The sequence below is a fragment of the Gekko japonicus genome, unplaced genomic scaffold, assembly GCF_001447785.1.
Source record: "Gekko japonicus isolate JY-2015 unplaced genomic scaffold, Gekko_japonicus_V1.1 scaffold742, whole genome shotgun sequence".
Taxonomy (NCBI): Eukaryota; Metazoa; Chordata; class Lepidosauria; order Squamata; family Gekkonidae; genus Gekko; species Gekko japonicus.
The window spans coordinates 377,008-401,270 of NW_015175992.1; the positions used below are offsets into that span (position 1 = coordinate 377,008).

At 42.7% G+C, this 24,263-nt stretch overlaps 1 protein-coding gene across 1 annotated transcript in view; it reads left to right on the forward strand.

Moving 5' to 3' along the window:
- Nucleotides 1-24,263, forward strand: part of DDX43 (DEAD-box helicase 43) — a 50,522-nt gene that overhangs the window by 25,922 nt on the left and 337 nt on the right. The window contains exons 11-15 of the mRNA XM_015426373.1: nucleotides 1,682-1,769; nucleotides 18,523-18,650; nucleotides 20,222-20,331; nucleotides 20,738-20,876; nucleotides 21,833-21,920. Of these exons, the coding sequence (XP_015281859.1) occupies nucleotides 1,682-1,769; nucleotides 18,523-18,650; nucleotides 20,222-20,331; nucleotides 20,738-20,876; nucleotides 21,833-21,920 (553 nt within the window). The remainder of the gene's footprint in view (nucleotides 1-1,681; nucleotides 1,770-18,522; nucleotides 18,651-20,221; nucleotides 20,332-20,737; nucleotides 20,877-21,832; nucleotides 21,921-24,263) is intronic.

A 24,263-nucleotide genomic window follows, 5' to 3' on the forward strand; every position in this document is an offset into this window, starting at 1 on the left:
GCTTTCCCCCTTCCTTCCTTCCTTCCTTCCTTCCATCCTTCCTTCCTTCCTTCCTTCCTTCCTTCCTTCCTCTCTCTCTCTCCCCCCTTCCTTCCTTCCTTTCTCCCTCTCTCTCTTCCCCTCTTTCTTTCACTCTCCCCCTTCCTTGCTTCTTTCCTTCCTGTCTCTCTCCCCCTCTTTCTTTTTTTCTTTCACTTTCCTTTCTTCCTTCCATTCTATCTTTCTCTCTCTCCCCCTCTTTCTTTTTCTTTCACTCTCCCACCCTCTTTCTTCCTTCCTTCCTATCTCCCTCTCGCCCCCCTCTTCCTCCCTTCCTTTCTCTCTCTCTTTCTTCCTCTCTCTCTCCCTGCTCTCTTTCTTTCTTTCACTCTCTCCCCTCCTCCTTCCTTCCTTCCTACCTACCTACGTACCTTTCTAGGGCTCATTGTCTTCATCCACAACGGGCTTTGCTCCCTAGTATGTATATAAAGTATATAAAGTTATGAAAGAAAAAATATTTCTAAACAGTGGAGACAAAGAACCATGAAATTCAGATAGTACAGAGTGAGATGTAATCAAATGTCATTAGCAAAGGTATAGCAATTGTGCACGATAGCGGTAGTTGGAGGTAAAATGATTTCCCTGCTTTTACTAGTTAATGCTTGTAAAGGCTGAGGAATCTCCAGTGGGAAAACCTTTCAGTCTCCCAAGACATTGCTACCCAAATCAGACCTCATGTCAGCATCCTCTACGATGTATATAGAATGCTACACTTGTTCCAAGGTAAAAACCAAGGGCTGTCCACTCTAGTGTATGTTCAGGTCCCAATTGATGCAGTAATCTTATTCAAAGGGGAAGAATTCAAAGAGAGACCATTACTTAATGAACAAGTAAACTTTATTACCTTGTTCAGCATATAGAGACAGAAGGTGAAATATCAGAAAACATGACAGCGATGCAATACAACAGTTTGTACATGATCCCAATAAATCTGGAATGTTTGGGTAAGCTCGTGGTTAATTGGGTATGACTGCTGACTGACAATAAGACAGACCTGCCTAAAACAAAGCAGGAAAAAATGGAGTATTGGGGGGGGGGGGGATGTGAAGGAAATCTTACATTAGCTGTTCTGAAGGCTCTAGAGCTGGTGGTGTTGGAAGATGGTTCAGGAACCAAACCAGTGACTGGGAAGGTTCCTGTGATTCCAGCAGTGGAAGAAATTTAGAGATAGAGCCTATTATTTGGAAGAAGGTTGAGGTTTAGAACCTACAATACAAGAGAAGGTGCAAGGCAGCCTCCATGTGTCCATAGATTTGGAGACTGGTTAATTCTCTCCTTGGAGCATTCAGGCAGTTGACTAGTCCCATCAGAGAGCATCAAGGGAAGTTCCTACCTGTGTGCTATATATCAAATTGGATATTTTATCCAGGCCTCGATGCCTCAAAACAACAAAGTTTTAGGGCATGCGAAAATAGGGTGCTGTTGCAGATCTAAAGGTCACCAGTCTCCAAAAAAAGATCTTCTTAGCAAGACTCCTGTGTAAAAGTGCTTGTATTAGAATACTTCAGGTACTTTGAAACGCTTTCCTGGGGGTTGAACTTCTCATCTTAATGGTGTACAGGGTGGAAACTACAAGACTCTCAGAAAGAGAGGTAATTGGATTTAAGTTTTTCAAAACATTTTTTCCTTTTGTTCCCACCAGTGCTACATGGCCAGATGGTGTCCGTCGACTTGCAAAATCATATTTGAAAGATCCAATGATTGTATATGTTGGTACTCTTGATTTAGCGGTAAGTTTCTTTTGTGTGTATTTGCGCTCTTTTACTCATAAGTGTGTGGTTCTACTTAGGAATAATCGGTCAATATATGACAGCATTTTTTTTTAACTGTGTGGATCATGAAAAGCTGTGGTTGGTTTTAAAAGAAATAGATTTTCCATAACATCTGATTGTTTTGATGCACAACCTGTACTCTGGACAAGAGGCTACTATTAGGGTAGAATATGGAGAAACAGAATGGTTTCCAACTGGCAAAGGCATCAGACAATGATGTATTTTATCTTCCTGATCGTTCAGTCTGTATGTAGACCATATTGTAAGCAAAACTGGTTTAGATTTAGATGAAGGTGAAGTGAAAATTGGTGGAAGGAGCATTAACAGTTTGAGGTATGCCAATGACACCACCTCACTGGCAGGAAATAATGAAGATTTGAACAACTCCTGATGAAGGCTAAAGCAAAAAGTGCCACAGTGGGATTAAAGCTGAACATCAAGAAAACAAAAGTAATGACTACTGGGGAATTATACATCTTTTCAGTGAAGAAATTGAAATAATTCAAGATTTTCTGTTCCTTGGTTCCATCATCAACCAAAAGGGAGACTGCAACCAAGAAATCAGAAAGAGATTGAGACCAAGAAAGGTAGCTGTGAAGGAGCTAGAAAAGATTCTTAAGAGTAAGGATGTATTACTGGCAACCAAGATAAAGTTAATTCATACCATACTGTTCCCCATAACTATGTACAGGTGGGGAAATTGGACAGTGAGGAAAGTTGATTTCTTTGTGGTGGAGAGTTTTATGGATACCGTGGGTTGACAAAAAGACAAATAATTGGGTTCTAGATCAAATAACAAAATCATAGAGTTGGAAGGGACCTCCAGGGTCATCTAGTCCAACCCATTGCACAATGCTGGAAATTCGTAACTACCCCTCACACCCCCAGTGACCCCTGCTCCATGCTTAGAAGATGGCAAAAAACCCTCCAAGATCCCTGGCCAAACTGGCCTGAAGAAAATTGCTTCCTGACCCCAAAGTGGTGATAAGCATTTCCCTGAGTGTGTAAGAAAGCCTGAACACTCTCTAGAAGCTAAAATGACTAAATTGAAACTATCGTACTTTGGTCACCTAGAGTCACTGGAAAAGACAATAGCTGTTAATGATAGAATGTTTTGAAAGTCATTAATTCATAGCATCACCATAGGTTGGAAGCAACTTGACAGCACAATACACACATGTGATAGCAGTCTTGTCTATTTGTATAGGAAACTAGACTATATTTAAAAATATAGGCATAATATAAAATGTGTGTTTATAAATTGCCAACAACTTGCAGTTGACTTATGGAAACCCCAGCAAGGGGTTTTCAAGGCTAGTGAGAAGCAGAAGTGTTTTGCCATTGGCTTCCTCTGCAGTCTTCCTTGAGGGTCTCCCTTCCAAGCACCGGCCCTGCTTAGCTTCTGAGATCTGATGAGATGAAGTTATACCACACCACCTTCCCTGTTAATTAACCTGTTAATATACCATTCTAAAAATTATGTGCTAAAATGGAGATTTCAGTATAAGGTGTAAAATTCACAAGTTTACATAAGTTCTGAGGCAAGCATTTACTTAGATCATGATAATTTTTTTCTCCCTATTCTGTCTGAGGTTCAAGCATAAATGTGGTTATCACCCCCCTTATTTTTAGTTGCTCAGTATATTATTCTGGAATAATGACTTTTAAAATGTTATGGTTGCAGGGAAAAGTGACTGTCTTTCTCATATGGAACAATCAGTAGTTTCTTTTAACTGTTTCATATGTGTGGTGGGAGAGTAATGATACTCTCACACCCACTGGGCATACCTGCTCAGCCTGTGATACTGCCAGACGCCCGTGCTTGGACATGGCATTGAGACTGTGTATGCACCTAAAATGTTTAACTGTTACACTTTAGCCCAAGTCAAATGACTTCCATTTCTTCCTGTCTCAGTATAACGGAACAGATGCCTGTGTCACTGGGTGCCAGGATCTCAGATAAACACCCCACTGGGGTAGATGGGGTGGCCATGATGGCACAGACCTTCCTCCTCCTCCAGGGCTTGGCTGTCCTGACGGCCTCGTGAAAGCATCCCTATTGAGAGAGTCACCTATAGGGTGAAGGACAGGTGTCAACAAGTGATAAGAGGGCTCAGGGAAGGTTCAGGGATAAGGTGGCAGCAGGACCCTTCTCCCTCACCGGTCAAAACCTCCCACTACAATGGGCACCATCACCCCCCACATGATGACCTCAGTTCCTGGCAGGCCCTCTGCTGCAGCCTGCTTGGACAGGGCACCCTGGGCCATGAGGGTCAAATTAATCATTCTGCTGGTTCAGGGTGGACATCTTCATCCTGGTAGCATGTCCCAGGGCAGAGACCTGTTCCACCACCATGTGCCATAAGGCACAGCAGCGTGGGCTGGCGAGGGCTACACTGACATGCTCTATCTCCAGCCTATACAGCAGCGCCTTTTCAGCCTTTGACCACTTTGGCTGCCAGTGGCCGTTGCCACTGCCAGATGCTGGTGCAGCCATGCCACACTCACAGGAGTGTGGAGGTGGGGCCAGGCACTGTGGGAAGCATTGGCACCACAGGTCCCACCCCGCCTCCCTCTGTTTTCACAATGGACACCGGGCATCAGGGAGAGGCCGTGTGGACCTGGGACTCAGCAGCTGGGAAAGGGAGTAGGTGAAGCGAGATCCAGCAGGGGGCTGGGACACAGGGGCCCAAAGTCCTCGGGCCATATTGTTCACTGGTCCCTTCTCTCCACAGGCACCAGCTAGGCTGCCCTGAGATGATGCCCCCTTCTGCCATTCCCCTCCTGCTAGGGGTCCAACTTGCCCATCTTCTGCCAATGTTATATGTTAGGATGGCATAGCAACAGCAGAGAAAGCATCATTCTCAGTGTTACCAGGCCTGCATCGGGGCACTGCGGCTATCTGACAGCACCTCCCTGGATTGCTTCCAGCTGGACAAGGTGGCCATGCAAACCCTATGTGAGAAGCTCAGGCCAGCTCTCCTGGGCCAGGCTCCTGACCCCTGTCCTGCAGAAGATCATGCTCTTTCCCAGAATCCTGGCCACTGGAAGTGTCCTAGTTACCAGCAAGTCATTGCCTGCACAGCTTTCTGGATGCCATGCTGGGCCACCTCCAGGAGAATATGTGCCAGTTTGGTGTAGTCGTTAAGTTGTGCAGACTCTAACCTGGGAGAACCGGGTTTGATTCTCCACTCCTTCACTCGCAGCTGCTGGATGACCTTGGGCAAGCCATAGTTCTGTCAGAGGTGTCCTTGAAAGAGCAGTTTCTGTCAGAGCTCTCTCAGCCCCACCTACCTCACAGAGTGTCTGTTGTGGGGAGGGGAAGGGAAAGGAGTTTGTAAGCCACTCTGAGACTCCGAGTGAAGGACGAAGTATAAATCCAGTCGCCTCTGCTTCTTCTGCTTCTGCTTATTCTGCTTTCCCAGCATTGTGGGTGCCATGGGCTGCACCCACATTGCCCAAGAGGAGCTATGGGTGTACTGCAACCTGCAGTCACCAGGGTATTTTCACAGACCTTGTGGTCAGGTTTCCGAGCAGCATGCATGATGTGCAGCTCTTTGCAGTATCAGGCCTCAACTGCCTGTTGGCTGACTGGCCAGGGGGCAAAGGATGGCTGTTGGGTCAGTAGTCTGTCTTGGGAGGTGATCTGGAACAGGGGCTCAAAGTCCTGATGGCTGTTGTTCCACCCATGCCAGGTGACCACGAATATTCTCCTTTACCTGCTGACACTGTATCCTGAAGACAAGCTGCTGGTTCATGCAGCCTACAACCAAGTGTGCTGTCAAACATGCATGGTCAACTTCTGCCAGCTGAAGTTTCGGTTTCATTGTCATCACTATAAAGGAGGGTGCTGGCTCATGCAGCCCCTGACGATTGCTAGGCTCCTTGCCATGCTTCCCTATGGGGAGGTGACAGTCCCTGGGCCAAGGAGCTGATGAACAGGCAGTCAGAGGAGGCAGTGATGAAATATTATGTCAGGAGCCACATTGAATGTGAGTGTGTACAGGAACACACATGGCAACATGAGGCGCCCTGGCACCCAGACTGCTGTTTGTGTCACTCACCCTTCTGCCAGCCTTGAAGATGAATGATCGTTTAGCCATTAGATTCCCCGGTTCCCCTTGCATTTACACACTTCATAGGCACTCCCATTCCACTCCGGCCCCACCCAATCAAACCCCAGGCCATTCCATATCAGGACAGAGAACCACATTCTAGCACCATTTTGTTTTCTCCCTGCAATTTGAGTATGATGTAATGGCTCACAATGAGCCTGTGGAACATGCCTGTCATCCTGTACACCCAAGAGGACAAACAAACAACTCTTAGTGCCCTTCTGGCCCATTCCTGTCCTTCACAGTGATACAACCCCACATAGCTGGGGTGTCAGCAGGGGATCTCAAGGTCCTGTCATCTAGTTCAAACCCCTTACATTAGGGCATACAGCAGTAATGGAGGCTACCATTGGCCAGATTTCAGAACATTGCAGACCAAGAATATTGATTGTTCTTGACTCCTGGGCTACTGAATGTTTTTGGGGTGACCATTATATTTTCCCCACCACTAATCCCCATGGATGAGCCTTGGAGGGGGGAGTGAACCATACTGTCATTTTAATAGTGGCAGAGCTGGAGCATACTGTCCATTGAATAACACCCAATTTCCAAAACAGGTGTGGTTTCCCCCCCATTTCTTATTAATTATAAGAGGAAGGAATGGGAGACCAGGCCACTCCATCCAGGGACAGGGATGGGAGTCCTCCCCCCAGCTATCCCCATTAGGTGGCGGCTACCACGGGGTGATTTTGTAATCATGTGTGATGATCCAGCCTTCCAGTCAGAACTATAGCAAATCCCCACATGAAAGTTCAGTGAAGCAGAGTTCTGACAAGAAAAGACAAATGCTTTGCCTAGGCAGATTTTGTTGGAAAATTGGTAAGAATAGTTAAATATTCAGAGTTTGCCATGGATCTTTGTTCACTGGAGAGGAGGTATTTTCTTTCTATGCAAAAAACTTTATTTCTAAAGGGAAGGGTACACAGGAAATCTACAAAACAACAGACTTAAGACATCTTTACAGACTGACCAAACATTTGGTAATGGAGATTCTTCCTTTCTTCTTGATCCCTAGAAGGAAATCACCTGAATACATTAATCAATGATTGTTAGTAAATAGGCTTCAGTTTCCCGGGCTTTCTTCCCATTGGCTTTCTGCTGGTTCCCTTCCAGGTCAGTCTAAACAATAGCACACAAAGTAAGCACATTAACCCTATAATGACTGACTTTAGACCTTGCAACACACACATTTCCAACACCCCTTCACAAGGTGTAACATGTAAGTCATTATACATGCACATACAACAAACATCACTCATGATTCCCTTTAACATTTGCATCAACCATATTGAACATTTCACAAAGACGTTCAAATTTTTCTTTGATCAGTGGCTTAGTCAAAATGTCAGTCACCATTTCCTCTGTGTGACAATGTTCAATCTCTATTAGCCACTTCTGGTACAAGATCTTTCACTAATGCACACTTAATACCAATAGATCTACTTTTCACTGTGGTACTTTCTCCCTTGCATATAGTAATACAAGCTTGATTGTCCTCAAACATAACTACACGTACAGGTTCTCTTATTCCAAAGTCCTGGAACAAATGAAAAATCCATTCAAGTTTACTGCAGGCACTTTCTGCTGAAATGCACTCAGCCCCCTTTTTTGTCATTAGTTGATGGCCATAGCCCTAGACTTGGCTCTTCTCTTATTCCCTTGTTATTATATGCAGATGACACGGTTCTTTTGTCTACTTCTTGTGTTGGATTAAACTGTTTACTGAACCATTGCCATGAATATTGCGTGATTAACAGATTGGAGTTGAATTATTAAAAATCAAAGGTATTAGTTGTTCCCTGTTCCTGAAAATCTTATAAGTGGATTATTAATGGCAACAAGCACTTCAAATATCTGGGCATTTATTTCCAATCCAGTGCTACTTGGTCCTACCATCGTAAAATGGATATTAATGTAGCTAAAGTTCGTGCTGCAGCAATTTCTCGTTTTTATTTTTCTGTTCAAGGTAACCAGTATGTGCCAGCTGCACTTAAAGCCTTCAATGCTAAAACTGGAGCTCAGTTACTGTATGGGGTACCTCTCTGGATTGACACAATGGATATTTCAGCTGAATGTGTCCACTCTACCTTTCTGTGAAAGATCAAGGGGGTACCTATGTGTGTCCCATATGCCGCTTTATGTTTGGAGTGCGGTCAGAATTTGCTGGCTACTAAGGCATGGATCCACAGTATTAAATTTTGGTTATGACTCCATTTCAACTCTGACTCCTTCAGTTATATGTACCAACTACTTTCTGAATCTGTTAATTCCAGGTGGCTATCTTACATCAAAGCCAAAATAAGTTCCCTGAATTTGTCTCTAGAATCCTTATATATGCTTTCTGAGTCTGAGGCCTTTTTAAAAATAAAATCTAGTTTATTGGGATCAGAGCTACAAACCCTTTATAGCCTGGCTAACAGAACCTGTTCTCCCTTAAATCTGGGGATTGTTCCGAATGCAAATCTTCCAGTAGTATACCTCTATCAACTCATAGCTCCAAATTTGTGTAGAACCATATCCTTGGCTAGATTTAATGTTCTTCTTTCAGCTATCTTATCTGGCAGATTCCAAGGGATTCCGTATCCTAGCAGGTGCTGTCCTTGTATGAAGGACTGTGTTGAAACTGTTGTCCATGTCCTCATCCAGTGCCCTTTCTATTTGGCGTCCCGCCAGGATCTTCTATATCCCATATTAGGCCAATTTTTAGAGACCCCTGATGATTTTTACTTTTTTTCTTGCTCGATAATCCAGATACAGAAATAACTGAAATAGTAGCAAAGTTTCTCTGCAGTGCCATGGTCCTACGGCCTGATAAGTGATATTATTATGAATGAGGTTTTATTAGGATGTCAAATTTGAAACTGACTGAAACAGTCATTTACAAATACCAAACCATGTGTCAGCCTCTGCCTCTGGAAAACAGAAGAACACGGGAAGTGGGTTCAAAACTTACCAGTCCAGGTAGTCTCAAAATGCAGGCTCTTAGTGCTCCTAGAAAACACTCTGATATTTCTGGGTTTCTCCAAGGCCCATATAAGTGGCCTCTCAAAAAACGCACAGGTATTTGTGGGTGTGGTGCAAATACGTGGAGAATTACACCAATGTGTTTTTTGAATATAGTTCTGACTTGCAAATAGCTGAACACATCCCACACACGGACAGACACAGTTGTGGTGCAAACCAAGATTTTATTAAACAGCAAATGGTGAAAGAAGCCGAGGATTCCACAGACAACATTGCAGGGCACATGGCAAAACAGAGTAGTTCTTTCCTGGGGCAGCATAGGACCAAGTGGGGCAGAGATGCAGGTGGATTCACAGGCTGAGAACAACACTCCAGGATGTGGACTTGTGGTCTTGTGTTGAAATGCTCAGTGACTGCTAACTGTCCATCCACTGTAGCTACTGCTGCACAGGACTCTGCTCCTGTAACAGAATGAGTGTAAGGACTCTGCAACAACCTACTCCACTTAGAAAAGATGGGCTTCAGCAACCCACCAGTGCTTGCTGTCCAGCAGGGTGGCAAAGGAATAAGCTTACAGTCAAGTGTGGAGCTGAAAAGTCTGGTCTCCTCCCAGAGCACTTACCATGCACCAATCCTCCTTGTGCACAACGGGCCAGGAGGCCGTAGTTCATGCTGCCCCCCACAACTACAGTGGTGCTGGGCTTGGGTGTGGCAACATCACCAGGGCAGCTCCCAGCCACAAAGGGAAGTGGGAACAGGTATGGGAACCAGGCCTGTGCTTGCTTGTCAGTGCACAGCTACCCCTTTGGGTTGATTCTTTGGAGATGGGGTACCTGTTAGGGTTCTGAAATGAGAGAGGTTAGCCATAGAGTATGGACTTTGCTCCCCTTTTGGGTGTTGGTGCAGAGTGCTCACCCAGTACTAAGTGCGCTCGGTGTGGTTATTTTCTGCTACCAAAGTGCCTTGCCACTGCCTCTTAAGTCCACACGGCAGGGAGCTGTCAGAATGAGTCATGCCTAGTGAGTTATAGGGCATTCTGGCTGAGATTTTTATAGGGCTTGGAGAGGCAGTGATTGGGTGCTGGAGAAGGAACTTGACCACCACAGGGGAGGGATGTGATTGGTTGTACCCACAGTCGGTAACCAGCGCTCCTCTGGGGTGCACTGGGGGGGACACTTGTTTTTTCACTTCTGTGGGCTACACCATGGCCCCAGGCTGAAACAGCTTTAGAAGCCAGCTAACTGCAGCCACATCCTCAGGCCTGTCCACATCCACACTAGCACAGGGACCTATGCCTCTGTCCCACTGACAGTGCTGGGTGGCTGCACAGGAGTAACAGCCTTATGCTGGAGTGTTGCAGAGATACGCCAGCATAATGCTTCACTGGCTCCCTTTGCACTCCCCTCTCTTTAGGTTTGCACTGTCAGTTCTCTTCACCCACCCTATCTCTCAGTAACTGACAGCCTCCACACTTCAAATTCCTTTACTTTGCTCATTGCTATTATAGTGCTCCAATACTTCTTCCTTTTGTTGTCTGCCAGTGTCAGGAAATGGCATTCTGATTGGAAAAGTGGTATTTAGTTGTTAAACTACTGACTTGTTCTTTTAAATATTAAATAGAAGTTGGGGGGGGGTCATTAGAATAACAGTTGTGTCATGGAGGAGAGACTTTGGAAAGTTTCATCTCACTGTTTTCCTGTAGGATAAATAACAATATGGACATGATTAACATAAAGGTAAACACTATGGGAAGCATTTAAACCACATTCCCTCAACTCTGGGTCTGCAATCATTCTTCCCTCCTATACACCCCTTCAATTGACTGAAATTACAGGCAGGAGATGGGATGGCAAATCTCCATCTCAACTAGTTAAATTGTAAGCACTGGAGAGTCTTTTTTAAAAAATTCTCCCCTTCCCTTTCCATAGCAGAATTTGTTTCTGTGCCTTTGTGTTCCCAGATCCTGGAGGTTAGTTTGTTCTCCCTCCTCCAGTTCTCTTTAGAGTTGCATATTCCAAGTTGTTTTTCCAAGATGTCAGGATATGTTGTGTCTCTGTCAGTAGAGAAATGCACCCTTTGGGTTATACCTCTCATTCTTTCTGCGAGGCAGGGCACATACAAATTAATTTGCAAGGCTGCCACATCCAATTGGAGGTGGACCCCAAGTCTGTGCCCTGCCTGCTCTGCATTAGGACAAACTTCCACTGCTCCACTTCTCTATTAGACCTCCTTGGGTCCAACACTTGAAAAACACTAACAAGATTCAGCAAGCTGTCTGTTGCTTCTCAGCCAGTCTTCAAAGAGATGCAAGCAAGAAGTCATTGCTGTCTTCTCCAGCTGAGGTTTTGGCAGAGACAGTGAGTACACAGCTAACCTTCCCTGCTCTCAGGCTTCAGTGATGGTTGGCCCCAACAGGAAGTTTCATAGCGGCAGCATCTAGAGCTTCTTTAATATGTCTGTACTGGGTCCCCAAGCTGGGGGAGAGAGACAGTTTGGCTGCCAGCAATATTGGGGGGGGGGGCACAAGCAGAACATTCCCTTCTTTATTATCCTAGAGGGAGTTTCTTTTATCAGGGTGTCTGCTCCTGGATCACATAAAGGCAGTGAAAGATGCTCAGGAGGAACACCAGCAAAAAAAGACACTGGAACAGAAGGTGAAGAGATGTGGTCTCTGTCCCCTGTTCCTTCTTCTTTCCCCTCCCTCCCTTGCTATTGGAACAATTTGGGGTCCAAGGAGGTGCTGCCATTCACACCATCCTTTCTGTGGAAGCTCAAGCTCCTATTCCCTAGACCACAAGCCACATCTATTTTTATTTATTTATTTATGCAACTTTTAGTCCTCCCTCCCCCACAAGCAGGTTCAGGGCGAGGTACAACATAGCAATAAAACATATAAGGATTAATACAATTCAAATAGAAATCTAAAACCCAATTTAAACTACAAAATGGCGAGATGGTAACATATAGGCCATAGGAATATAACTCTGTGTGGCATCGGGAGAGCCATTGAGATAGTTTGGGCCTAGCCCCCATTCAATAATATAAGTTGGTATACTAGTCCACATAGCTGGATGAGGGAGGCTGGTAGGGTAGGTCAGATATGGTGAGGCATCCACTCAACCAAAGGCCTAGTGGAACGGCTCTGTTTTACAGTCCCTGTGGAACTGTAATAACTCCCACAGGTCCCTGATCTTAACTGTGAACGTGTTCCACCATTTTATGTTGCTCAACTATCAGAGCAGAATTGTACTTCACCATATCTTCTGCAGAACTTTTCACTAGCTTCACCAAAAGATTCCAACGAGATGAACCTTTAATTCACATTCTGTACCCTCAGCTACAAGAACTGTTAGGGAAACTGGCTAGACATGTTTGCAAGTCAGTTTCTGAAGATAACTATGATGTGAATGAGTTATTTGATTTGGAAAACATGCTACCCATGAGAGATATTGTTGTTTCATGGGAAGTTAAAAAGGAACTTTCACATCTTCCAGAAAAAGATTTCTTGGTGTTTATGAAAAATGCTAAAGAGCATTATGTTGCTGGATGCAAATACTTGATTGAAAAGGCAATGAAAGGTTGTGGTTTGCTGAAAGCTCTGAGATGTTTAATCCCTTCTCTTGTGAAAATCCAAAAAAGCTGTCAAGCTGTAGTTTCAGTTGCCAGAGAACTCCCTATCGATATGATAGAAGATGTTCTAATTGATGAATGGAAAATGTTGCAGATGGAGACAGACTGCCCAGCTTTTAAAGGAAGAATTGATAGTTTTTGGGATAAATTTTAAAGAAAACTAATGTAGCTGGGGGGGAAATATGAAGAGTTGGCGAAAGTGATCAAGACTGCATTGTCTCTATCACATGGAAATGCAGACATCGAGAGACGTTTTTTTCTGTGTCAAGGTGGGCTTTGACTGAGGACAAGGCTTTGCTTGTGAATGAACACTGAATGCAATTTTGTTGATCAAAGATACATTGAAAACCTACCAAAATAAATCTGAACTGGTTCCCATGACATCAAAACTTATTGCTATGGGACAAAGTGCACATAAGCAATACATAATGTACTTAGAGGAACAAAAAAGATTGAAAGAGGAGGAGATACATTTAGCTAAAGAGATGGAAGAAAAGGTTAAACAAGTAGAAGAGTCTAGGAACAAAATGCTGAGATAGAAAGATATCACTGACAAAAAAGGACCGTGAGGCAACTTCTGAAGCATCTGATCGTCTGTTCAAAGAAGCCAATAAATGATTGAAGAGAGTAATGCAGAAAGGAAATATGCAGGAAGTTAGTGTTGCACAGGGTATGTGGGAAGGCTATGTTGCTATGTGTGGAACTGAGCAGCAAAAATCTAAAGAAGTGGAAACTTCAACAAACTAGAGAGAGAAAAAATAGTTTGAATCACTGTTTTCTTTGGTAGATAACCTAAAAATTATTGATTTTTTTTTATTTGAATTGGCATTCCGTTTAATAAATAAAATCGTAATCATACTTTTTAGTGTGGTTTTTGTTTTTTATTCAATAATAAATGAACAAGCCATACCCCATCCAGGACCAGAAAAAAATGAAGCTTAGCCTTAAACACCAAGTGATATACTGTGCATGAATATATATGCATATATACACACACATAATATATACTACTGTATAATATACTACATATTTTTTGGAAGTTTTGGAGTTAAAAATAGCTTGATTAACAAACTGAAAAAATTAAGTGGGAAGAAAACCACTAGGTAGATATTATCATAAATGATAATAATCCATTTGATGCCAAGCTAAAGAGCTTTTTCAGTTTTTTTAGTGTGACTGTTGAACTAATTTTACATCCCACTCAAGTTTTGAGAGAAAAATTATATTCTTTATCATTTTGTAGTTACACAAAATGTGTGTACTTACACATTTGTTTCTGGTCTCAGCCAGCTGTCCGAGTTCGGACTCTCCGGCCTCTTGGGGAAGACGGGAGTTACCTTCCATCTCCAAGCAAGGAGGCCACCATCAAGCTGGAGGAGAGCTGGGGAGATGGAGGAGTGGAAGACGAGGGATACAGCAGACAAGAAGACCAGGAAGTATTCACCAAAGAGGGCTGGACTGACAGAGCTTTGAGAACTGGAGATGCTCCAAAGCCCAAAAGAAGCAAGATGAAGAGAAGAGGAAGAGTGATCAAGCCCTGCGTAGTGAGAGGAGGGGAAGCCTAGGAATTGATTATTTAAGAACATAAGAGATGCCAATGTTGGATCAGGCCAAAGGCCCATCCAGTCCAACACTCTGTATCACACAGTGGCCAGAAATACCAGTGCCATCAGGAGGTCCACCAGTGGGGCCAGGACAGTAGAAGCCCTCCCACTGTTGACCCCCCCCAAGCACCAAGAAGACAGAGCATCACTTGCCCCAGAGTCCCTATCTACCTTGTGGCTAATAGCCACTGATGGACCTCTGCTCCATATGCTTATCTAATTCCCTTTTGAAGCCGTCCATGCTTGTAGCCGCCACCACTTCCTGTGGCAGTGAATTCCAAGTGTTAATCACTCTTTGAGGAAAGGTTTTCAATACCCTTCCTAATAATCCCCGCATAGCATTGGCCTTTTTTATTGCAGTCACACACTGTCTCAACATTTTCAGTGAGTTATCTACTACAACTCCAAAATCTCTCTCTTGATCAGTCTCTGCCAATTCAGACCCCATCAATGTGTATTTATAGTTAGGATTTTTGGCTCCAATGTGCATCACCTTGCACTTGGCCACATTGAACCCCATTTGCCATGTTGACGCCCACTCGCCCATCCTTGACAGATCCCTTTGGAGTGCCTCACAATCCTCACTGGTTTTCACCACCCTGAACAACTTCGTATCATCCACAAATTTAGCCACTTCACTGCTTACTCCCAACTCCAAATCATTAACGAACAAGTTAAAAAGCAGTGGACCAAGTACTGATCCCTGCGGTACCCCACTGCTTACCACCCTCCACTGAGAAAACTGCCCATTTATACTCACTCTCTGTTTTCTATTAATTAGCCAGTTTTTGATCCATGAGCTTACTTAGGAGCCATTGATGAGGAACTTTATCAAAAGCTTTCTGGAAGTCAAGGTAAATAATATCTATTGGATCCCCCTTGTCCACATGTTTGTTCACCCCCTCAAAGAACATTAACAGGTTAGTGAGACAAGATCTTCCCTTACAGAAACCGTGCTGAGTCTGCCTCAATAGGTTTTGTTCATCCATGTGCCTACTAATTCTTTCCTTAATAATGGTTTCCACCAATTTACCCGGTATCGACGTCAGACTGACTGGCCTGTAATTTCCCGGATCTCCTCTGGAACCCTTTTTAAAGATGGGAGTGACATTAGCTACCTTCCAATCCTCAGGAATGGAGGCAGATTTTAAGGAAAGATTACATATCTTTGTCAGGAGATCTACAAGTTCACATTTGAGTTCTTTCAGAACTCTCGGATGTATGCCATCTGGGCCTGGTGATTTTTCAGTTTTTAAGTTGTCTATCAGTTTTAGGACCTCCTCTCTCATCACCTCAATCTGACTCAGGTCTTCCAACACCCCTCCTGAAATCAGTGGTTCTGGAGTGGGCAAGCACTTCTCATCTTCCACAGTGAAGACGGAGGCAAAAAATGCATTTAGCTTCTCAGCCATTTCCCTATCATCCTTCAGTACTCCTTTTACCCCTTGGTCATCCAAGGGCCCCACTGCCTCCCTGGCTGGTTTCCTGTTTCTAATGTATTTGAAGAAAGTTTTATTGTTGGTTTTTACGTTTTTTGCTATATGCTCCTCATATTCCCTTTTTGCCTGCCTGACCTCAGACTTGCATTTTATTTGCCATAGCCTGTGTTCCGTTTTATCAGCCTCACTGTGACTAGCTTTCCACTGCTTAAAGGAATTCTTTTTACTTTTTACAGCCTCCATTACTCTGTTTGTTAACCATGCAGGCTTTTTCCTATACCTGTTTGTGCCTTTCCTAACCTGCGGAATATATATTTTTTGAGCTTCTAGGATCGTAGTTTTAAATAGATCCCAAGCTTCCCCAATTGTTTTGACCCTTTCTACTTTTCCTTTCAGTTTCCTCCCCACGTGTCCCCTCATATCAGAGAAATTAGGAAATAGTTGTGAGATTCTCGAAGCGGCATGTGAGGGATGCAATCCTGAAAGCGGTTTCTGGAGCTCCTCTGAAAGTGGGAGAAAATGCTATCAGAACGCTGAAGGATATTCCATTTGAAGTCAGACAATGGAGAAAGAAATACAAGGAGTTGGTGCTTTTTCTTCAGACAAACTCAATTGGATATAAATGGTTGTTTCCAGAGGGAGTCACTTTCAAGATCAAAGATAAAAAAGAAAAGATTGACTCTTGTCAAAAAAGCTAAAGAATTCTTAAAAGATCAGCTGGGAAGATCAGAGGGCGAGCAAAGAGAAGAGGACAGCAAGTCTAGTGGCGAGCTGGACTCTGGTTCTTCCGGAGAGGACTCTCTGGATGAAAAGGGGGCAGCTGCCCCAAAGAGTCCTTATAAGTTAAGGAAGAGACGGGGAACAAAGAAGTAGAGGCTGAAGGACTCTGAATTGTGCCTTGGAAAATGATGAAAAGAAGACTGGGGGGAGGCGGCCCTTAGTTAGTGAAGGTGTAATAGCTTTAGAAAAAGAAGAAATACTATTAATGTTTGACTCAGTTCGTTTTTTATGCTTAAATGCAGGAAAAATTAATGTAACTAAGCTAATAAAGACCTCCTCTCTTGGATTTTTAGTTAGTGTGGGTATCTTTTCTTTATCCCGTATATGTAGTACCCCTCCCTATTTTTCTGTAGTAGTTTTTGTAGTTTGAGAAAATAATTTTAAAAAAACCCTCCGGGGCTTAAAAAAAATAAGCTATTTACAGAGGCACTCCTGGGGGATAGGTCCATCCCAGGATCCTAGCAGTCCATTGTTCTGTGTCTCTTATGTTCTTATGGCTACAAGCATGGACAGCTTCAAGAGGGAATTAGATAAGCATATGGAGCAGAAGTCCATCAGTGGCTATTAGCCACAAGATATAGATAGGAACTCTCGGGCTGGGGCAAGTGATGCACTGTATTCTTGGTGCTTGGGGGGGGGGGCAACAGTGGGAGGACTTATAGTGTCCTGGCCCCAGTGCTGGACCTCCTGATGGCACCTGGTATTTTTGGCCACTGTGTGACAGAGTGTTGGACTAGATGGGCCATTGGCCTGATCCAACATTGGCTTCTCTTATGTTCTTAAGCTGGGGCTGACAAGATTAGGCTCAGTACACAAGAGAGGTGTTTCTTGCTGTTTGCCAAAGGTTCGGAAAGGCTCCAGTGGACCCTGTTTTCATTCCTAAGGTGAATTCAGATTCCCACAGGTTTCAGGAAATAGTTTTACCAAGCATCTGCAGGAAAGGGAGTGGTACTACCTGGACAGTAAGAGGGCCCTGAGTTATTACATCAGTAGTACCAGCCAGTAGTACCCCGTGGTGGTAGTGGCGCACTCTGTAAGGGAGTCTGCTTACTTCAGCAGCCTATAGGGGCTTCTCTTCGCTGGAAATTGTGTGCTGGGCAGCCACTTAGAAATCAGTGCACACCTTTACTCAGCACTACCGTATTGATAGGGAGGCTTTAGCAGATGCCTCCTACGGGAGGAGAGTCTTCCAATAGATTCTGACAGAATAAGTAAAGGGCCCTCTCTGTGGTCTATTGCTCTTGTTCATCCCATGAGTGATTGCCCCACCCTGGACCACTGGGGATAGGAAGGTTGGTTCTTGTACCATGAAGTTCCCTTCTTAGTGGTCATAGAGTGGGACAGTCAGTCCCTTCCTGCTGTCAGAGTCCCAGTGGGAGAACCTTGGGGGACGGTCTTTCACGGTCTCTCCTGTTCTTTACAGTTCTTGACTGTTCTTTCTGTTTTCAGTTTAATTTTTGACTGTTGACATTTGTAAATTAATAGGTTTTAGTAGCACGGCTTCTAAACCAATCTGAGTGTGGTGGGAGTAGCCCCTCCCATTAGGAGTCAGTAAAAGATTAACTATCCTGCCTGCCTCAAGGGGGATTTTCAACCCAGGAGTGATGACTACCCCACTGAGAAGGGAACTTCATGATAAGTGAACCAACTTTCCTGTTTCATTTGTAGCTTCAAACAGTAACTGAACTCCTTGATTTGGATCTTTATATATATTATGCAATATATAGATACATACAGAGATTTGAATATGTAGCTCTTTTCTGTTCTGATGGTGTTATAGGCACAGTCCAGTTTAAGTGCTGTAAACATCAATAAAGCACAATTTATGAAACGAAGTCTGGGAGCAGAACTGTTCTCCACTATAACTCTGTATGAAGACGCCAGCATGTATCCAGCCATCGATGGACCATCCTCTCCTACAGCCCACTGAGCCCTCACTACAAAAATCTTGTTCTTGGATGGCAGCAGACTCTTAGGAACAGGATAGGGGCAAAGTAAGGGTCTGCTGGGCGAGGGGAACATCACAAATTACCACCCCCCTTCCACAATTAGAAATGTTGTTCCATAGAGGAACTGTGTGGTTGAATACATGCTGCTAATAACTCACTGTATTTACTTATTATGTGAATCTTTGAAGATATTTGTGAAATAAAAGATCTTATTAAACTTGATCTTGCAGGCAGTAAGTACAGTGGAGCAGAAGGTTGTTGTTATTCCAGAAGAAGAAAAAAGAGCTTTCACACGTTATTTCATTGATACTATGAAGTCTGAAGACAAAGTCATCATTTTTGTGGGAAAGAAACTTACGTATGTAGCTGAAATCTAACACAAACACTTGGCTTAATACACATTAGTTACCATTAAAGTATGGTACTGATAAATTGAGACTTGCTTAACTTTTAAGCCACATTTAAAATTAAAATACAGAATGCAATCAGAGGCATGCGGTAAAACATGTCTAAAGCCTCCTGGCTTCAAGCTGTGGTCCCAAGCCTTTTTTTTCTGAAGTAGCATCAGCCAGTCTCTTCCTCTTTGCTTTTCTTCTTTCCTCTCCTTACAGTAGTAGTTTGGAAGTCACTCTCATTCTTATCATAATTGGCCCTTCCTTTCTACTGCAGCATGCAGCCACAAGGGAGTCTTCCTCACCTGTAACCAGCAAAGAGAGTTCATACCTGGTTTAAGGGTACTAAAGGTTGAACCAGATGCTCAGAACAGTAGAATTGAGCTTCACTTACTCTGAAGTAAATGTCTTACTGTAGAATCCCATCTTGCTTTCCCTCAGATGTTCAAGTGTTAACCCACCCATTTTTATACGGGATGGATATGTTTGTTGCCAAGCATGTACATAAAAGGATCCAGAAATTATAGCATTACAGGACTTCTGTCAATTTAGCAGAGGCTACCTGTACACATAAATCAAGTACTTGTTCACATAATTGATATAAAGTATCAGAGAACAAACAAAACATGGCCCTTCATAGTCTTTACCATGCTGGGTAAGGAAACCGGTTTGCAGACCTTGTAAGCACATTGTGTCTAAAGTCATGGAGGCTCCCAGTAAGGGTGGGAGGAGATCACCAGAATCCCCATCCAGAGATGTTTATCTGGTGTTCTGAAAAGTGATCCCCCCCAGTCACTGTTAGCCATTCATCAAAAATCTTAGATATGCTGTCTTCTAAGTGACAGTTCCCTCCCTTCCTAGAAGTCAGTTTGAAGTGAATTCCAGAACCAGGATCACTTGTGAGCCAGGAAGCCTATAAAGTTTCTACAGGAAGTAGTAATTAAAGGGTGTGCAGGTGACTATCCTATCTGGCATGTTAGAGTGTACACGGACAAGTCCTCTCTGGTTTGTTCTGCACAATTTGGACAAAATAATGAGAGTTGTGACAGCCCAACACTGAAATTCAGGACCTTAATTTCCCTTAGGACATGGCTGCTTAAGTCAGTGTTACATCCATGGTATCTATTCATCACACTGGACTTTGCACCTGCTCAGAGCTAGGATTCAGAAATGTCTAGAACTAGTGTTTAGGCATGAAAAGCCTCAGAAATGCAGCCTTGGATTGTGCATGCCTAATATTTGTATTAAAATATTTCTATTCCACCTTTCCTTATGGCTCAAGGTAGTTTATGTCATAATTAAAACATTAACAATTCATAACCAATGGAATAAAAGTCCAGATCACTATGGCATGCACCACCATATTAAAAAGATGTAGGTCATATTGAGGGGAAATTCCTTCTTTGGATGGGTATGATCTTTGTTGTGCCTTGGGAAATTTCACAGGGGTGATTCATGCAGATACCACCAAATTGTTAACTAACTGTTACTGTAAGAAACCAACCATTTCTATGCAAGTTTTTAAATTTTTAATCAGTGCTGATGACCTATCCAGTGATTTTGGTCTTCAAGGAATCCCAGTTCAGTCTTTACATGGCAATAGAGAACAGTGTGATCGTGAACAAGCTTTGGAGGACTTCAGGAAAGGTACGCTTGCAATTGGTTGGAGTCAAATGCAACATAAAGCTTAGTACTAACCTAACTAATTGTAACATCTTTGCAGGGAGAATAGTTGGTTTCCCTCAAGTGTGAATAAAGTTAGGAAACTGAACTTTGATCAGTGCATATAGGATGCTGTTGGAAATGAGCAGGTTCAAAGGTGATGTTTCAAGCAGCATCTGGAATTGTCTGTCTTGTTTCAGCTAGTATTGAAATGCTTTGTAGAAGCATTAAGCTGTACAATTTGCTAGAAGGGCTCTGTATTCTTGGGGACCCTAAGTTGAATGGAAAAGGCAGCATAAAAATATTTCAAATACATAAAATAAACTATAGCAAAGTAAAGATTTTTTTATTTTTCTGAGTTACCATTTACTTCTCAATGTGTTCATTTTAGGTAGAGTTCGTATACTGGTAGCAACAGACTTAGCCTCTCGTGGGTTAGATGTGCAAGATATCACTCATGTGTTTAATTTTGATTTCCCTCGCAACATTGAAGAGTATGTTCATAGAGTAGGCCGTACTGGTCGAGCTGGGTAAGTTAAGTGTTTCATACTATATTGACTTGTAACTTGTAGAATGCTGCCATGTTATTGAGTTGAACACCAGTATTTTCCAGCACATGCTAGAATGTCAGCTTCTGAAGATGGATGTATCATATTGGTTTAGGTGTTACGCCAAACATGGTTTGGCACTACGTGACCAGTTGTGGTCAGATGTTCCCCTTTACTCATATGCTTAGAGTCACTTTTGAGGAGGAGGGAAGAGGAACTTTCAAAGAGAAGGTATTATGTGAGCACAAGGTTTGTTCATGTAACACTGAGTTGTGGTTTGGCATTATGTCTGAACCACTATATTGGATAGTGAATTAGAACAAATGCAAGGGGAGGCAAGTTTACATACAGTTATTTGGAATTGCCACCATTTTGTATTGCTAATTGTATTTTCTCCAGAATTTCAGACTTAATTCTCCTTGGGAAAGCTAGCACTTCATGCTAGGAATTTTTTATAGTGGCTCAGGGAACACAGGCCACTTTCCTCAGCACAATATGACAAGTCAAATCACTGAACTACTAATCTTGTGTTAACTGGGCCAATTAGTAGAGGCATCCAAGATAGTAAAAGTTGCTTTAGAGTATAATGCAAAAGTGTTTACTTGCATTCAGAGTATTCCCAGGGTCATGGTACCTTCATGGAGTTATAGTCACACAGGTCAATAGAATGAAGAGAGAAGGAGATGATATTGCCCTCTTGGGTCAGTGGAAACCTGTTGAGAGATACGGAAGAAGGAACAGTTTCACCCCCTTGTCCCTCCTCACTGACCCACATGACTACTATTTCACATAGGTCACTTCCCAGGAATCAGAAATAGTGACTGAGGGAGGCCAAAGTAGGGAATACTTGTGATCTTGCACAAACAGATCGCTGGAGCCAAATGTTCTTTCAAACAGTCCAGAAATATTTATTATCTCAACTACCTATCTTTTTATAGCCGCACAGGTGAAGCTGTAACTCTTGTAACTAGGAATGATTGGCGGATTGCATCTGAACTGATTGAAATTCTAGAAAGAGGAAACCAGGTAAGCTTACTTAATATATGTTCTAACTTTCTTCTTGTCCTTCCCCCAAAATTTTGGCTTCACAGAAAAGCAGCTGAATTTAAAAAGGCTTTAATAGTATTGCCTTTATATTCAATATGAATATTTGTTTGCTTGAAGGTAGTGATTATTTTTATGGTTTTGGGTATCAAGGCCGTTGTTTAATGAAATCTTAGTCTAATTGTGTATTGTGTATTTTAATTTATTACAGTTGCATACGAATAAGTAGTTTTTAAGGGGAAAAATACCATGGTTTAGTTGATGCATGTGTTACAGCAAGTAGAAGGATTACAGTATCCAGAGGATATTAAAAAACTACAAATACATTGTTGTGTATTTGTAGTTTTTTGTGTTACAGCAGGTGCCATCTTAGAAGTATTCTCTCCTGAGATGGGTAAAGGATATGTCCCTTCTGAGATTGGGTGCCTGCCAGATGCAGTTTCTATACATTCTTAAATTAAATGTTTAGAATGTATTTTGCTGGATTAATAATGGATACCTATTAATCCGAGTTACTGACACACGCTCCTATGCACACTTACCTTGAAGTAAAACTCAAGTAGAATTTAAAGAACATAATACCTAGAAAGTACAGATAATGTACAGAAAGTACAGAAATGAACCTTGAATTAGTAATTTTGAGAGAAAGCAATTGAAAGCACATAGTAGTACATATGGCTATTGTAATGAATGGCAGACTATTCCCACGTCCTCCTGGCCATTTAGTTAAGAAATCATTTCTTCTAAGTTTGTCACGTGCAACTCATGGCTACTTGTCCAGGGAATTCTATGGTGATATTCTCCAATTCAGTAGGCTGGATTGCAAATTTACATGGAGATTAGTCAGTGAGGCCCAAAAGGAAGATTGGATGAGAACAGCAGATGATAAAAAACTAAAATAACAAGAGAAGAAACAAAAGCAGAAAGGAGAAAAGGGCACAAGCCCTGCACACCTGAGCAACAGAAATGTTGTCATAACAGCATCAGCAGCAGTGTCTGATGGAGAAGATGCTGACCTTTTTATTCTTTTCTCCTTGCTTATGGGTAGCATCTTAATTGGGATTGCATTTTGCAGATGTTTGCCCAGTTTTATTCAATCATTTTTCTTGGAGACATTATAATTATTTTTAAAAAACAAACGCACAAATTATTCATAAAACAAAAATCAGATACATGAAGTCACTTAGCTCCTGACAATATTTGTTCAGCATTTGATTTCCATCCAGGACCGATGCAGCATTGGGGGAGGGGGATGGATTTGCTCTGCACACCACTGTTCTTCGCTGCTTTGAGTGGTTACGGCCACATCAGCAGAATGCTTCCAGGAATCTTCCGTGCTCAGAGCTGAACATTCAATAGGGCTATCTCAGACCTTTTCAAACACTTCTTCAGGATCCAAGAAGACCAGATTAACACAGTTATCTATTCAAAAGACATGTCCCTCAACTCAAAACTACCCAATATAGTTTATGAGCTGTATATGTCAAAGATGGGACTGGATTTTATCTTTATTCCACGATTAATGAAACCATCATCAGTATGTCCTACAAAAAAAAATCTGAATGCGAAAACCATTATTTCATAACAAAGTCACTAACTATACCTCTAGTTCCCAGATACATTATTCTGGAGAAGAGGCTCTATAAAAAATACTCATTGTATGTATATCTACAGAGGAGGAAAATAAAACCGTGTGTTCTGGTCATAGATAACTAGGTTTGTGATGAGTAGGAGACTGATAAGTGATAGTTTGGTGCCTTGCTTGTCTAGTGGCTTTTATATAGTTCTTAGTTCTCTGAACTATCCCGTGTAATCAGTGGTGGAGCAGTTTCCGTGAATATGCTTTGGGAGCATAGGGAAGGCTAAAGTGGCATTGGAGAGACCTAAGCTCTAGTATCATAGCTTATATATTGCTTACCTTTTACCCAACCAACAGGCAAGCTGGACATTTGGATGAGCAGTTAGGGAGAGAAAGAAAATGAGAGGATGTGGGGAGTGCATCCAGAGTGGAGAGAGGGAAAGTAGAAGCAAAACAAGAGGAGGCTGGCAAAGTAGATGGAATTTCTCCTTCCTACAAGTCCTCATGGGTCCCCCTCTTGTACTTTTAAGATTTATGATATAATTAACATAAACATAACAAAGTTTGAGTCCAGTGGTACCTTCAAGACCAACGGAGTTTTATTAGTGTAAGCTTTGTACTGCTTTGCACACGAAAACGTACAGTTCGAAGGTGCCAATGGACTCAGACTTTGTTCTGCTGCTTCAGGCCAACATGGTTACCCACCTGAATTTAACATAAACATAGTCAATGTAACCAGGGCTTCC